This window comes from Sciurus vulgaris (assembly GCF_902686455.1).
Source record: "Sciurus vulgaris genome assembly, chromosome: 1".
NCBI lineage: Eukaryota > Metazoa > Chordata > Mammalia > Rodentia > Sciuridae > Sciurus > Sciurus vulgaris.
Window position 1 is genome coordinate 112,820,842 of NC_136461.1, and position 14,696 is coordinate 112,835,537.

General features: G+C 41.5%; 2 protein-coding genes across 2 annotated transcripts in view; both read left to right on the plus strand.

Moving 5' to 3' along the window:
- PSMB4 (proteasome 20S subunit beta 4) overlaps positions 1–14,696 on the plus strand; it is a 222,733-nt gene that overhangs the window by 132,851 nt on the left and 75,186 nt on the right. The window lies entirely within an intron of this gene.
- TUFT1 (tuftelin 1) overlaps positions 1,262–14,696 on the plus strand; it is a 47,144-nt gene continuing 33,709 nt past the window's right edge. Inside the window, 1 exon segment of the mRNA XM_079155351.1 lies at positions 1,262–1,419. Coding sequence (XP_079011477.1) covers positions 1,360–1,419 — 60 coding nt within the window. The 5' untranslated portion in view covers positions 1,262–1,359.

The following is a 14,696-nucleotide window of genomic DNA, read 5'->3' on the forward strand; positions in this document are numbered from 1 at the left end:
ACCTGAAAGTGTTTATAGCAGCAGCCCTATTCTCTCCTGTACAACCTTCTCAGAATAGCAAGGCCGGAAAATGTCTTCTTTGAGGGTTAGAGCGGAATAGATTGGAACTGTGTTTTATTTCATTGGTTTCCAGGGGTATCCCCAGCATTCACCTCCTAGGCATAAAGATCCCCATCTGGCATGGGAACTTATCTGGGAGGTGGAGAAGTTTCTGCCATCCCTGCCTTTGTGTTGGCTTGAAGAAGGAGCTAGCCATTCACCAGAGCCAGATAGGATACTTCTTACTTAAGAGTGGGTCAGATCTGAGTGCCCATGTGGACCACAGACAAGTAGAACAGCCATCTGCTACGAACAGCTGGGCTGGGAAGAAACTCTAGGGTCCTGGTCTGCCAACCCTCTCTCTTCTAAAGCCTTCAAGATCCCAGCCTAGGCTTGGGTAGCAAATGACACTGAAGGTGAGACTCATCCTTTCTCTAGAATACAAATTCCTTTTAAGGCAATGTGTCCCGCCTCTCCTCACCGTATAAGGGTAGCTTTGGTTTAATAGCTTCTGCAAAACAAGCCCCACCCAGAGCCTAGCTGGCTTTGACTTTGGCCTGGGCAACTTGCCAGGGAAGGGCACCTGCCAGACTGGCTTAGGCTAGTCTGAATGAGCTGGCCCTTGGTGCCTACCTTTTTTTTTTTTTTTTTCTTCTTCTAAGTACTGAGGATTGAACCCAGGGGACACTTTACCACTGAGCTACATCCTTAGTTCTTTTTATTTAGATTTTGACAGAGTCTCCCTAAATGCAGAGGCTGGCCTAAAACTTTACATCTTCCTGCCTTAGCCTCCCCAGTCGCTGGCATTACAGGCGTGCGCCACCTTGCTGGGCGGTGCCTACCTTTCTACCGCAGAGGAAAGGTTTACTCAGCTCTACCAACCCTACAGGCTGGAATATATAGGGAGAGGAGAACGTGCAGAGTTATGTACAGGTTCCAACTCCTCATTCCCTATAGAGGGGCACATAGGGTGATTCCCTCTGACCAACACTGATTTTGAGAGTTGAAAGGAAATTAAACTAAAGAACGTTGAAGTAAAACCCCACACTCCAGATAAAACTGTTCAGTTAAGCTGCCTCGGGTCACTTCCAAGTCCCATCTTTATGTAAATCTGAGGGAGCGCTGAAGGGCGTGTCCTGGAGCCGCCCACCTCGCTCTTTTGCTCGCTCATTGGCGATCAGCATTTCAAGGCGTGGCCTATGTTCAGCCCGCCCCTGACGGGTCTATACAAGGGGGTGGTTACGCGCGCGCCCGCGGAGAAAAAAGCCAGACCAAAGAGTGGAGGGGTGGGCTGTCCGCGGCTCTCCGGGCGGGAAAACGATGAACGGAACGCGAAATTGGTGTACCCTGGTGGACGTGGACCCGGAGGGCCAGACTGCGGTGAGAAAAAGCGCCCAAACCGCTTTTCCCACTTAGTATTCTCAGTTTCCAATTCCACCCCTCCCGTGCAGAGCTCCGAGTTCGCTGACATCACCTGGTGCTTGACTTGGTGCGGTCAACCCTTCGCGGAGCATTTCTCTCTTTTCCTTTGACCTGCCTCTGGGCAGTGGCGCGGTACGAGTCTCGAGGACGGGAGGTGCCCCTTTCCTTTGGGAGAACACTGCGGCTTTTGCCAGCGACTCGGCGCGGGTGAGCCCTTGTTTGGGCCGCGGGTCTCAGCGCGCAGTACTCAGGCGTCGGGTGGACCAGCTAGATTGGATTGTAGGAGAAAGAACACAAGGAACCTGATGCCTGCGCTGCTTTGGATACTGTGTCCCGCCAAGGCGGAGTAGGCTTTTCTGTGGGTCTTGGTGACCTCAGAGGCCCTTCAGAGAATTTTATGGTGCTTTGGACGATCAGTAACAGGAAACAAGGAAAAGGGGTGGAGGGTGAAATCCTAGGGTTTGGAACGGACTGACGGGTACGGTAGGACTTAAATCATTCCGAAATTGGCTAGGGACTTTACCTTTCGCTAAGACGGGTGGAACTTTCCACCTGGTGGTCACCTTTTTTCTTGAATTTCTCCTTTTTGCCCCTTGCAGTTCTCCTGCTCCCCTCCCCCAGTCGGCCAACTGATAACTTCCTGGGACGGTTTGTTGGTTTTGCTTCCGTCTCCAGCCGCCAAACCCAGTGCAAGTGGATGAAGGGATGCAGACCTGGGCTGAGAAGGGAAGGGCAGCGAACCACGAGAGGGTTTCTGGACTCGGTAAAGGCTGGGGAGATGAGGTCGTTCTCTTGTGCAAGCCAGTGTGCCCTGCTTGTCTCATTCCCTGGCTCTCATTCCCTAAACGTTTGTGTCCGAGACCCCCTCCCGCTGGCCATAATGTTTTTCCCCTTCAGAGGCAAAGGAGGATAATTTGTGGCTGAATATTTCTAGGCTCTGCTGGGGAACCTAACCTAGCATAAGTGTATAATATTTCATCAATTTCTAAGCTATTGTATTGTGGTGAGAGTGAAATGGAAGTCAAGGTGATGGGTAGTTTGCGCCCCCTTCCCCCATCTGATCTCCCTACTCTGCCTGTCTCAGCAGGCTCCGGAGGTAGAGCTAACCCAGCTACCGCTGGATTATGGCTCATCAAAGAATATTTGTAGAATAGATGCTCATTGAACTTTAGGGTACAGATGATCATTTAACTATGTTTACAGTTCCCTTACTATTTCTACTTAGGCTTATGAATGTTTCTGCCACTTTACAAATCTTGCTACTGTCCTACTTAAGTCCCGCACCCCCAAGTCTTGTTCTCCAGCTATAGGATGCTGAAGAGATGGAAAAAAAAAAAAAAAAAAAAAAAAAAATCCAGCCCCTTTTGTGTCCAACCCAAAGTCCTACTACATGACCTTGCTTATTTGGAATGGTTGAGGCAGGGAAAAGGGTATGAAATAAAGGATAGGGTTGTTTTGGCTTCTTTTTGTTTGCTGTAGAAAAGAGATCCAGAAAGAGGTCTAAAACTATGTCATTGGCAGCACAGAGAATGAATTGTCACCCTCTGCTGTCCCTTGATGTTTTTTTGCTGCTTGTTTGGTGTGGCAGAAAAAATAGGTAGGAAAATAGTGAGCTAGGAATTCAGACATAGATTAAGTTTGAAGCTAACCAGAGACCTCTAGAGCAAGAGGAAGAGAAATTTCCTTTTATTCCTTCTTTCTAGGTTGAACTTGAGATTTGTTTTATACCAAAACTGGGAATGAAATAACCATTGGGTCTGATATTGAAGACATTCCTGGATTCTTAAGGAGGGAGAGGAGACGGTAAACAATCAGTCAGGAGATAGGCATTGTCCTGGATTCTTCTTCTCTGAGCCAGCCTGCAGATAGAATTTGTGGCTTTTGGACAGCCCCTAGGAAACTGTCATATATTCATACCATTGAATGAGTGAATGAGTGCTCAGTGTATACGAGAAGTGAGTAAGTGAATATATAAAATAAACAGATTTTTTTCTGGAGTTGGCAATTGTAGGCAGTTGATTGGAGTGTTCTAGTGGAAATCAGGATCCTGAATTTTTGTGTTTGCTCATGAGCCAGGCCATGTGCCTTAGTATCCCATACACGGAGATGGAAATATGGCTGATAAACTCTCTGGATTGTTTCATTACAGGCGTGTGCCACCGTGCTTGACCTTTTTTAGTTTTTACTTTGAGACAGGGGCATGCTAAGTTGCTGAGGGGGTCCTGGAACTTGCAGTCTTCCTGCCTCAGCCCCTGGAGTTATTGGGATTACAGGTTTGTGCCACTCCACCCAGCTGGATTGTTTTTGTTGTCGATGCAGATGCAGCATGTACAAGAAGTCACTGTTTTTCAAAACTGCAGACCATAACCACTAGTAGGTCTGAAATCACCACAATGGGATAGAATCAGAATAAAAAAAGAAGTAGCGTTAATGCTCTGAGTGTTAGTGAGGGTAGACTTTTGGCAAAATTTTTGTTTCAGTTATATCTATCTATGTACATTTTACATGTGTTTGTTTACTGGACCTTGAGGTAAAATTTATTTTTCAGGTCAAAAAAGTTTGCAAGCCATTTTGGTAGGTTATCAACATATGAAAGTACAAAATAAGCCTCAAACTAATTTTTTAAATGTTTGTTTGTTTGTTTGTTTATTTATTTATCTATCTATTTATATGTGGTGCTGAGAATCGAACCCAGTGACTCACTTATGCTAGGCAAGCGCACTACCACTGAACCACATGTGACACTAGCCCCTCAAACTTATTTAAAAAAAATTTTTTTTAGTTGTAGGTGGACATATCTTTATTTTATTTATTTATATGTGGTGCTGAGAATTGAACCCAATGCCTCACATGTTAGTTAGGCAAGCGCTTTACCACTGAGCCACAACCTCAGCCCTCAAACTCATTTTTATTAGGCATTTCCGTTAACTTCCTTTGGTTAAACAACAGGGAATAATTCTAGATAACTTAAATAGAAGAGGAATTATTAGAAGGCAATGGGGCAGTGCACAGAATTTAAGGGAAAACTTAAAAAGTCCAAATTGAGGGAGTCCTGGGGCCTCAGAAGGTGGAAGGAACTAAGGGAGATTTTTCTACTTTTGGGTGAATTGGTTCCAACTGTTTTAGGTTTTTTTTTGCCATTCTGCCCAAGATTCTAGGGAGAGGATGCCATTGTCCTCTCTCTCCCTCCTTGACCAGGGATACCGCCAGATTCCTTGATTGACAGGCCCATAGGATTACCCAGTGAAGAAGTGACTCTTCAAAGTAAAACCCAAGTGTTACCAGAAGAGAATGGAAGCTGTGTGATAAAAGGAAAATGTTCATAACATTTGACTTTAGCATGATGAACTATGATTCTTCCTTTTTTTTTTTTTTCATGGAATGGATATATGTACATGATTTTTAAAATATCTGAATAATACTGAACGGCTTTTAAAATAATATAATAGTCCTCAACTTCAGTCTTTGCACCATGGAAGCAGCCACTTTCAACTACTTTAGCTGTCTTGTGTTCACCTCCATGTTAAATAATATGCTTATAGGCTTATAGTGATATTTCTTGATTTATTAGTCTTAGACATTTATTGACTTCCTGTTATAGGAATTATGGGAAGACTTATACTCTCACCCCTTACATTCTTCTTTCCCATGATTCCACAATTTTTAGCTATGATTTCTATTAATAATTGTGGTTAAAAGCATGGCTCTTGGAATCTAAGGTGCGCTGTAGTCAAGGCTCTGATGTTTGCTTTGTCCAGAAGTACTTTGGTAAATTAATTTCTTCATTCTTAGTTTCCTCATCTGTAAAACGGGGATAATAATTAACACCCTTCTCATGAGGTTGTTGTGAGGATAAGTAAGATAATACAAATGAAACATTAAGCACGCTTCCTGGCATATGGTAAGTGCTCAGCTGTTATTTTCTATTTACTTCTGTACTGTTTCAACATCTTTGGAGCGCCCTGGCCAAAGGATGGAGGAAAAGTCTGGGAACCATTGGGCTTGGTCAAGGTTTGCTCCTCATTATGTTGACATTTATTTTACTTATCTGTTCCTTTCCCTTACCTTGATTATTTAGATCCCTGTGGAGGATCCCAAGGGTAAGAGAGGGCCTATGGATAGACCAGAGGAAAGATGTGGATGACCTTTACTAAGTCCTTACTCAGTCAGGACTGGTCTTAAATGGGGCAATGGTTAGGGTTCATATGTTGGCATCCCTTTCCTCTTGGGCCCCTTTTCTTCTCTTTTTCTGATCTCATAGCCAAGGCAGCTGTGTCCTCTGATTAGGCGATTCTCTTTAAGTAACCTGTCAGTATTATCCTTCCTTAAAACATTTGCATTCTTTTCATCCTCTTGTGTTGTGATGTGTTTAATTTATCTTGACCAGAGAGGTTCTTTCAATACCATGGTAGATTTGGAATTCATCTATAATATGAACTCCTGTCTTTGCTATGGAATAGGTGACATTCCTATAAGACCTCAGAAGCTAAAATTGTTTAATGCCAAATCTTTCCTGAGCCCCATTTTTTAAAAACCTAGAATTATAATTTATTGAAGGCTTACCATGAGCTTCACATATTTTTTATAACAGCTTTGTTGAAATATAATTCTTATTTTATTATTTGGTATCAGGGATTGAACCCAGGAGCACTTATCCACTGAGTTACATCCCCAGCTCTTTTTATTTTTTATTTTGAGATAGCGTTTTGCTAAGTTGCTTAAGGCCTCACTAAAAATTGCTGAGGCTGGCTTTGAACTTGCAGTCTTCCAGCCTCAGCCTCCCAAGCCACTGGAATTATAGGTGTGCTCCACGGTGCCTGGTTAGGGTTCTTATATTCACAGAATTGTGCAGTAATCAATAAATCAATTTTTTAAAAGTAAGTCAATTTGAGAACATTTTTTTTCCACTTCATAAATCCTGACCCATAAGCAGTCATTCCCTATTTTCCCCTAGCCAACTACAAGTCTACTTTCTTTCTCTATGAATTTAGTGTTCCAGACATTTCATATAAACATAATCATAATGTATGTGGTCCTTTGTGGCTGGCTTATTTCAGCTAGTGTGCTGTTTTTGAGGTTCATCCACATTGTAATCACATTTTGGTTGTTTCTGCTTTTAGACTATTTTGAAAAATACTGCTGTGACCCTTGTTGTACAAATTTTTATGTGGACAGATGTTTTCATTTCCCTTGGCAAGAAATACCTGGGAGTGGAATTGCTGGATCACAGTATTTGCATTTTAAAAGAGGGCTGATCTGGAATCCTTGGTGTGTACTCTAAAGGAATGAATGAATTCTCAAATAATGAAGTCTTGGCTCTGTGACACCTGGATGGGGAAAAACTCCTGGGTAGAGGAACTTTTCAAGTTTGGTGACTTTGTTTCTTCCAGTCATGAGACTTGCCAGACTCAGCCCATAAATTTCTCCTCATACCATTCCAGCTCCTGCAATTCTTTACTTTCAGGAATGCTGTGGCTGATATCTCCAAGTCTGCCAGGAATTTGGGGAATGCTGGGCTTTTGCTTGTGGAGGGAGGGGAGGATCCAGGAGAGAGGATGGTTGCCTAATCATTAGGCATTCGGTGCCAACGTTACCCATATTTCACTGGGGTGGAGGGAGGTATGCACCTAGATGGTTTCGGTTCCAGACACGTGTGCTCAGAGCAGGTGGGACAGGCTTCCTTGCCTGCTGGTAATTATGGTACATGCCTTTTGGGTCATAGCACAGAGTCTTGTGTAATGCCTTTGTTTCCTAGAGATGGGCAGGTTTAGTTGGTAGAATAGTTATGTGCTAGGAAGGTTGGTAGCCCAAAGTTAAGCCTGGTTAGCAGAGACAGGAAAAGATAAGATAGGGTATGACTAGGAATGGGTACATGAACGGAGGAAAAGGAAATGATTTCCTAGGGTCTGGGGCACAAAAACTAAAATCACAAAGTAAAGTGGTCAAAGAATACAGAGGCAAAGTCACTTTTGCTAGCCCTTTGAGGGACGGGAACCCTGAGGATTTTACTTGTTCATTCCAGGCTGGCTAGGCATTATTAGGCAGGTGTCCTGGAGAGAAACTGGCTCAGCAACAGTCTCCAGAGTAGGGGATCAGGAACCTACTTCCCTCTATTTATATACTCACACCAGGCCCCAAAGTAGGACTCGAGGTAATGAGAAGCACTGTCCCACTTAGGGTGCCATCCCAAATTTCTTTTTCTCATTTCACTTCCCAGCTAGGCTGGTCAACCCACAGCCTATAACTTGTCCAGCCCATGCCTCTGGGTAGGTAGCCAGATAAAAAGCAAACACTGGTTTTGTTGGCTAATCTGTGAGGAGAAAGAAAGGGAGTGATTCTTTGTGTTGTACTTAACAAAGGGCCATATCTCCCTGAGAAAGCACTGTAGAAGGCAAGACCAAGTACACCGAACCTACAAGCTAAGTGGTTTGGGAGTCTTCTCCAGAATAGGATGGGCACCCAACCATCCCACCTGGCTCTCCTTTTTGGGCTTTCCCCATCCTGGCATCTTGTTACAAGAGGATGATAATTTCTGTTTCTCAGAGTGGGCAAGTTAAGTGGTTGCTACTGCAGCAGCTTATATGTTTGGGGTGGGAGAGGCAGCAGGATTGAGGGACAGAGTAAGGGAAGAAAGGGGTACAAAGTGAAGATGAATTTAGAATGCTGGTTTCAAACTCAGAGAGGATCTCTACTTCCTTTTCCTTAGAAAAAACCCTTGACCTTCCTTGCATTGCTCCCACCACCCAGTGCTAGGGGGCCCCACAGAATCCTGGGGAGTGGGCCCCGGGGAAACAGCTTTTCTCTATAGATATTTTCCCACTCTCTTAAGCCTCTGGTATGAGAACCCCTGGGGCCTGCCTGTTGATCTTCCTGGGGCCTCCCTATTTATCTCTTATCTTTTCATTCTCAAGGATCCTTGAGTGTCTTGATCTCTGAGCCCTCAGCCATGTTTACCCGGCTCCTGCTTTGAGGAGTGAGTCACCTTCAGAGATTTGTTTGAACAGAGTGGAGAGGCTGCCTGTAATTTGGACGTTGCTGGGCTTCTCCCCAAGAATGTTTATGAGGTTAAAGGCTGCTTACCTTGTGATTAGTGCTGCTTTTTCCCTAGAGAAGAAGGCACTGCTTCCATCTTGCCTCTCACAGAGTCCCCAGTAGGGTCCACCCTGCCAGACAGTTTGGGGGATTTCTTAAGCTCTCTGGATCCTGTTTACGGGTCTGAGGTCACTCAGCTCCAGAACACAACTGATCCCACCAAGCAGAGAGGAGCCCCAGGTTTTCCCTCCGTTGCTCTGAGTTAGGGTTGTACAGTAAGAGGTCTGGTCTTACAGACTAAACATTATCTGGTTCTGGAGGATGAAGTACCAGGGAAAGCCCTAGAGTTTTCACCAACTCCATTTAGACAATTTGCTTCACCACCACCAACACCCCACCCCCACTGGCGGGCTCTCCAGAACTACTTGAAAAGTACTGCTGTCTCACCTTTGTGAAGTGATTTATGGTTTGTAGAGCACTTTCTCATTGTTTCACATCTACCTACCCTGCCTTAAATGTCAGCAGGATGGGCACGATCACCTCCACTTTACAGATAGAAACTGAAGCCCAGAGAGATGAAGGATTTTGCTCAAGGATTAATGGATGTCAGTTGGGACTGCACACTGTACCTCTGACTCCAAGTTTAGTACTTTTTCTTTCCTTCACTTTGTTTTATTATAGGAGTATTGCACAAATACATTTTTATTTCTGAAGTCTACAATACCATAGAAGGATGTAGAACATAAGGTCTTTTTCACTCACCTGCCTTTCTTTAGTTTAGTTTATATGAATCCTATGCTTTTCCTATGTGGGTTCCCCCACCCCAAAGAAAGCATGTGACATGGTTGTTAGGAGCCCAGACTGAAACAATAGGACCTGGATTTGAACCCTGACCCTGACTTTCACTAGTTGTGTGATAGTTGTGTGATCTTGGACAAGATATTTCTATGCCTGAGTTTTTTAATCTCTAAAATGGGAATGTTGATAATAATACCTATGATGTGATATTTTTTGTGAGGATTAAATGAGTTAATAACTATGAAGCCCTTTGATCAGGGCCCAAATACATAGTAATTGCTATGTATTGGAGTTGGCAATTACTGATGCTATGAACATGTATATATGTACCAAATAAATGAGAAGTCGTATTTTATTTATTTTTCCATTACTGGGAATTGAACTCGAGGGTGCTTTACCAACTGAGCTATATCCCCAATCATTTTTTATTTTGAGACAGTGTCTTGCTAAATTGATGAGGCTGGCCTTGAACTTGCAATTATTCTGCCATAGCCTCCTGAGTCACTGGGATTATAGCTGTGTGCCACCGTGGCTGCCAACCCTTTCCTTCTAACACAGAAGTGATCACTGTCTTGAATTTTGTATTTATTTCCTTGCTTTCTGTTATACTTTTATGACATGCTCAAATGATACATTGTCTAGTTTGGTAAGTTTTGAATTCTGTATAGATATTATATTCTATAGATTGCTTTTTTTACTTAACATTAATTTTGAGATTTATTCATGTTGATGCATGTTGCTATAGTTCATTTATTTTCACAGCTGAATAGTTATTTATTGCACTAATGCACCAGAGTTAATGAATTCATTTTCTTGTTAGGGGCCATCTGGTTTTTTTCTAGTATTTTTTTTTAAATATTTTTGGAGGGGAACCAAGAATTGAACCCCAGGGTGCTTTACCACTGAGCCACATCCCCACTCATTTTTATTTTTATTTTGAGACAAGTTCTTGCTAAGTTGCTTAGAACCTTGCTAAGTTGCTGAAGCTGGACTTGAACTTGTGATCCTCCTCCCTCATCTTCTCTGGGATTACAGACATATGCCACCATGCCCAGCAGAGTGTTTTTGTTTTAAATACTTTTGGTTGTATTTTTCTATTTCAGGCAATTCTGCTGTGACCATATTTGCATATGTATTATTGTTACACTTTATAAATTTAGTAAAATTCCCCCTTATTATCTTTTTCCTTTTTCTTTTTTTAATTTTTGGTTCTGGGAATCAAATGTAGGGATTTGAGCATTAACATTTTAACTTGGGGGCTAGGGTTGTAACTCAGTGGTAGAGTGCTTGCTTCATATGAGTTAGGCACTGGGTTCGAGCCTCAGTACCACATGTATAATAAAATAAAGATATATCCATCTACAACTAAATAAATACATAAATAAATAAATATTTTAATTTGCATTTCCCTAATTACTAGTTAGGTAGAACATCTTTCATATGTAAAATGACCATTTAAGTTTCTTCTTGGAATTTCCTTTTTTAGCCTATGTTTATTTACTTATTTATTTGTTTGTTTATTTATTTATTTGACCCACCCTTGGGTCTGCTTGTTCCAGTAATGCATTTTTAGTTCTCTAAACTGAAAAGTCTGAATTTCTCAAAAAAAAAAAAAAAAAAGGAGGTTGGGGGGTGGATTGGGAAAATCCCCGACTTGCATCACCTGGAATTCCTGTACCACTTATCTCCGCCCCCCCCCCCCCCCCCCAAGTATTAGGGCTCAAACCCACGGTCTCACACTTGCTAGGCAAGCATTCTATTATTGAGCTATATCCCCAGCTCAGCATATATCTTCTGAGTAGCTATTCCAGGCCAGTCACTGTGCTATATAAGCTACCCATGTCTTCAAGGAGTTTGTGATTTAGGGGAGGAGATGAATGTATAAGTAGTTATAAAAGAATGAGCTGGGGAGGTAGCTCAGTTGGTAGAGTGCTTGCCTTGTAAGCACAAGGCCCTGGGTTTGATCCCCAGCACCCCCCCCCCCCCCGCCAAAAAAAAAGAATGGGGTCAGTGTGATAGCATAGGATTTGTAGGGTGCAGTAGGTACAACTAGTAGGCTGTGTACCTGTGCAGGACCCTCTGAGAGGCGTACACAAGCTGAGCCTTGAATGCTGAGTGGATTTCTCTAAGGAAGCTATTCTTTTTCTGGAGAGGAGAAGGAAAGGTGATCTAAGTACTGTTGCGTATCATTTTGTTGTGTCAAAATAAAAGATGTCTCCCCTGGGAATGTAGTGCAGTGAGGAAGTGCTTGCCCAGTATGCATAGAGATTCTGGGTTTAATTCCCGATACACACACACACACACACACACACACACACACACACACACACACACACACACACACGGAATACACTAATGGCGCTATTTCTAGGTGATAGGAAATTGCTTTTCTTTAAACAATGTAATTCTAGCTGGGGATATAGCTCAGATGGTAGAGTGCTTGCCTTGCAAGTACAAGGCCTTGGGTTCAATCCCCAGCATGGCAAGAAAAAAAAAAAAAAAACAACGTAATTCTATATTCACTTGTACCTGCATTCTTTACTCAGTTTCCCTCAGTGGTAACATTTTGCCAAACTAGTATAGCAAGGATGTTGCTGTTAATACAGTCAAGATATAGAAAAAAAAAAAAAAAGATATAGAACATTTCCATCACCATAAGAATCCTTCCTGTTGTCTTTTAGAGTCACATCCACTTTCTTCCTGCCCCCATCTTTTCCGTAACTCCTGGCAACCATTAATCTGTTATCCATTTTTATAATTTCATCAATTTAAAGAAAGTTACATAAATGGAATCATTAGCATGGGACATTTCGTGATTGCTTTTCACTCATCATAATTTTCTGGAAATCATTGCATTTATCAATGTTTTGTTCCCTTTTATTGCTGGGTAATATTCCACAGCAGTAGATACATAATAGTTGTTTTAATAACTCACCCATTGAAGGCATCTAAATTGTTTTCAGGTTTTTTCTCTTCCTTTCCTTTTGATTTTTTTTTCCCCCAGTTACTGGGGATTGAATGCAGGGAGGCACTCTGTGCCACTGAGTTACATCTCCAGCCCTTCTTATTTTTTATTTTGAGACAGGGTCTTACTAAATTGGCCCAGACTGACTTTAAACTTGCCATCCTCCTACCTCAGCCTTCTAAGTAACTATTATATAGGCATATGCCACCACACCAACTCAGTTCTACAGTTTTTGCTTCTTTTTCACATTTGTTGTTTGGCACATATTCATTTGTGATTGCTATGTTTTCTCTGTGAAATGACCCTTTTATCATAAATAATGTCTATCTCTGCCTTCGTTGTTCTGAGTTATCAAAGTAAAGCCACTCCTACTTCCCTGCTTCACTTTGGTTAGTGTTTATGTGACATATCTTTTCATATCCTTTTACTTTCAGCCTGCCTATATCTTTGTATTTGAAGTGTTTTTTTCGTAGATAGCATTTATTGGGTCATTTATTTTATTTCATTTCTTTTAAATGGAAGATAAAATTGTATGCTTTTACCATGTACAGTATATTGTTTGAAGTATATATACATTGTGGAATGACTGAATCTAGCTAATTAGCATGTGCATTACCTCACAAAGTTATCTTTTATGGCAAGAATGGGTCATTTTTAATTGGTGTGTTTAGACTACTTTCATTTAATGCAATTATTGATATGGTAAGTTTGCCATTTTCTTTTTCTATTTTGTTCTCTCTTTATTCCTTTTCTCTTTTCTTTTCCTGCCTTCCTGCTATTTGAACACTTTTTAGGATTCCATTTTGATTCGGTGGTTGGTCTAGTATTGCCTTATATATACATAACATCACAGTTTGCTGGTGGTGTCATTTTACCAGTTGGAGTGAAAGAAATCATCCTTTCTTTATATCCCTTTACCCTCTCCCGCTTATATTAATTTAAATATTTCCTCCGTATAACCACATTAGATAGTATTATAATTTTAGCTTCAATCATCAGATATAATTTAGAAAAGAAGGAAATGCTATTGTATTTAACCATATATTTTTTCTATCCTTGTTTCTTTCCAGTGTTCCAGGGTTTCTTTTGTTTATTATTCCTTCTGTTTAGAGAACCTTTAAACCATTCTTTTAGTGTAGGTCTGCTGGTGAGAAAATCTTGTACATTTTCCTTCATCTGAGGCTGTCTCGATTTACCTCCCCTTCCTGAAGAATACTTTTCCTTGGAATAGGATTCTGAATTAACAGTTCTTTTCTTTCAACACTTGAAAAATATTATTCCACTTCCTTATAATCTCTGTCATGTGCCACCACATGACAACTCAGGCATGTGCCAGATTTCTAATGAGAAATCTACTGTTACTAAAATTGTTTTGCCCTTTAGATGAGGTGTTATTTTTTTCTGACTGCTTTTAAGTTTTTAAAAGATTTGTCTTTAGTTCATCAGAAGCTTATTTATGATGTATCATGACATGAATTTCAGGTTTATTCTGTTTGAGGTTTGTTTGGCCTCTTGGATTTGAAGATTTATGTCTTTTGCCAGGTTTGGGAAGCAAAATTTTCTGTTACTGTTTCCTTAAATACTTTTTCAACTTATCCCTTTCTTTGTTCCATCTGGGTCTCTGATGACATGAATGAGTAATCTCAGGGACTCTACACAGCCTACTGGTCTGTGCTCTTCCAATTAGAATGCCTGGATTCATGAAACAAACCAGACTTGGTAATTTTCATTGGCTAATAGCTCCTTTGTTCTGACTGAAAGATGCCCTACCCCCAAGCTTTTTTCAGCTGCCTCCAGGTATGAGGAGATTAAAGTATTTGCTGGTATCCTGAGAAAAAAAGAATTGGCAGTTACTCTGCCTATTTTGAAATTATTTCCTTTTTTCTTTTATATTGTTTCTTCACAGAGCATTCACTGTATACTCAGAAAATACTTCACTTTTCTCAAAGGTTGTGGCAGACAGCAGCTCTATAGGAGTTAACAGTAGAAGGGGCATTTCTTCATGGAACATAGGTAACTGAGAGATGCCATAGAAGGTCTTAGGGAGTTTGGGGTGGAAGTATGCCTTTTCCATGGAATACAGGGTAGTGTCAGGGAGGATGGGGGCTTGAATATATCCCAGGTGAAAATGGGAAGAAAGTGAAGGAATGATGGGAACAAAGATACTGAAGTTGGAAAGCACATTATATATTGGGCAGTGGGGAGCAATGAGGGACCACAGCTGGAGAGCTGACCCAGACTGGAGAGCTTTGTATGGATCTGACTGAGGATCTAGCTTTTAATTGGTAGGAATTAAGTGTTTTTATAAAACCAACTACTTTTCTGGGATTGGGAAGTTTTGGGTTCATTCCAAGAAGTGGGAAGAGGCTAACATTTGAGTGTTCCCTCTAGACGTTTTTCATTAATCTTCAAAAACCCCCTCGTTTGGATGGTAGTATTC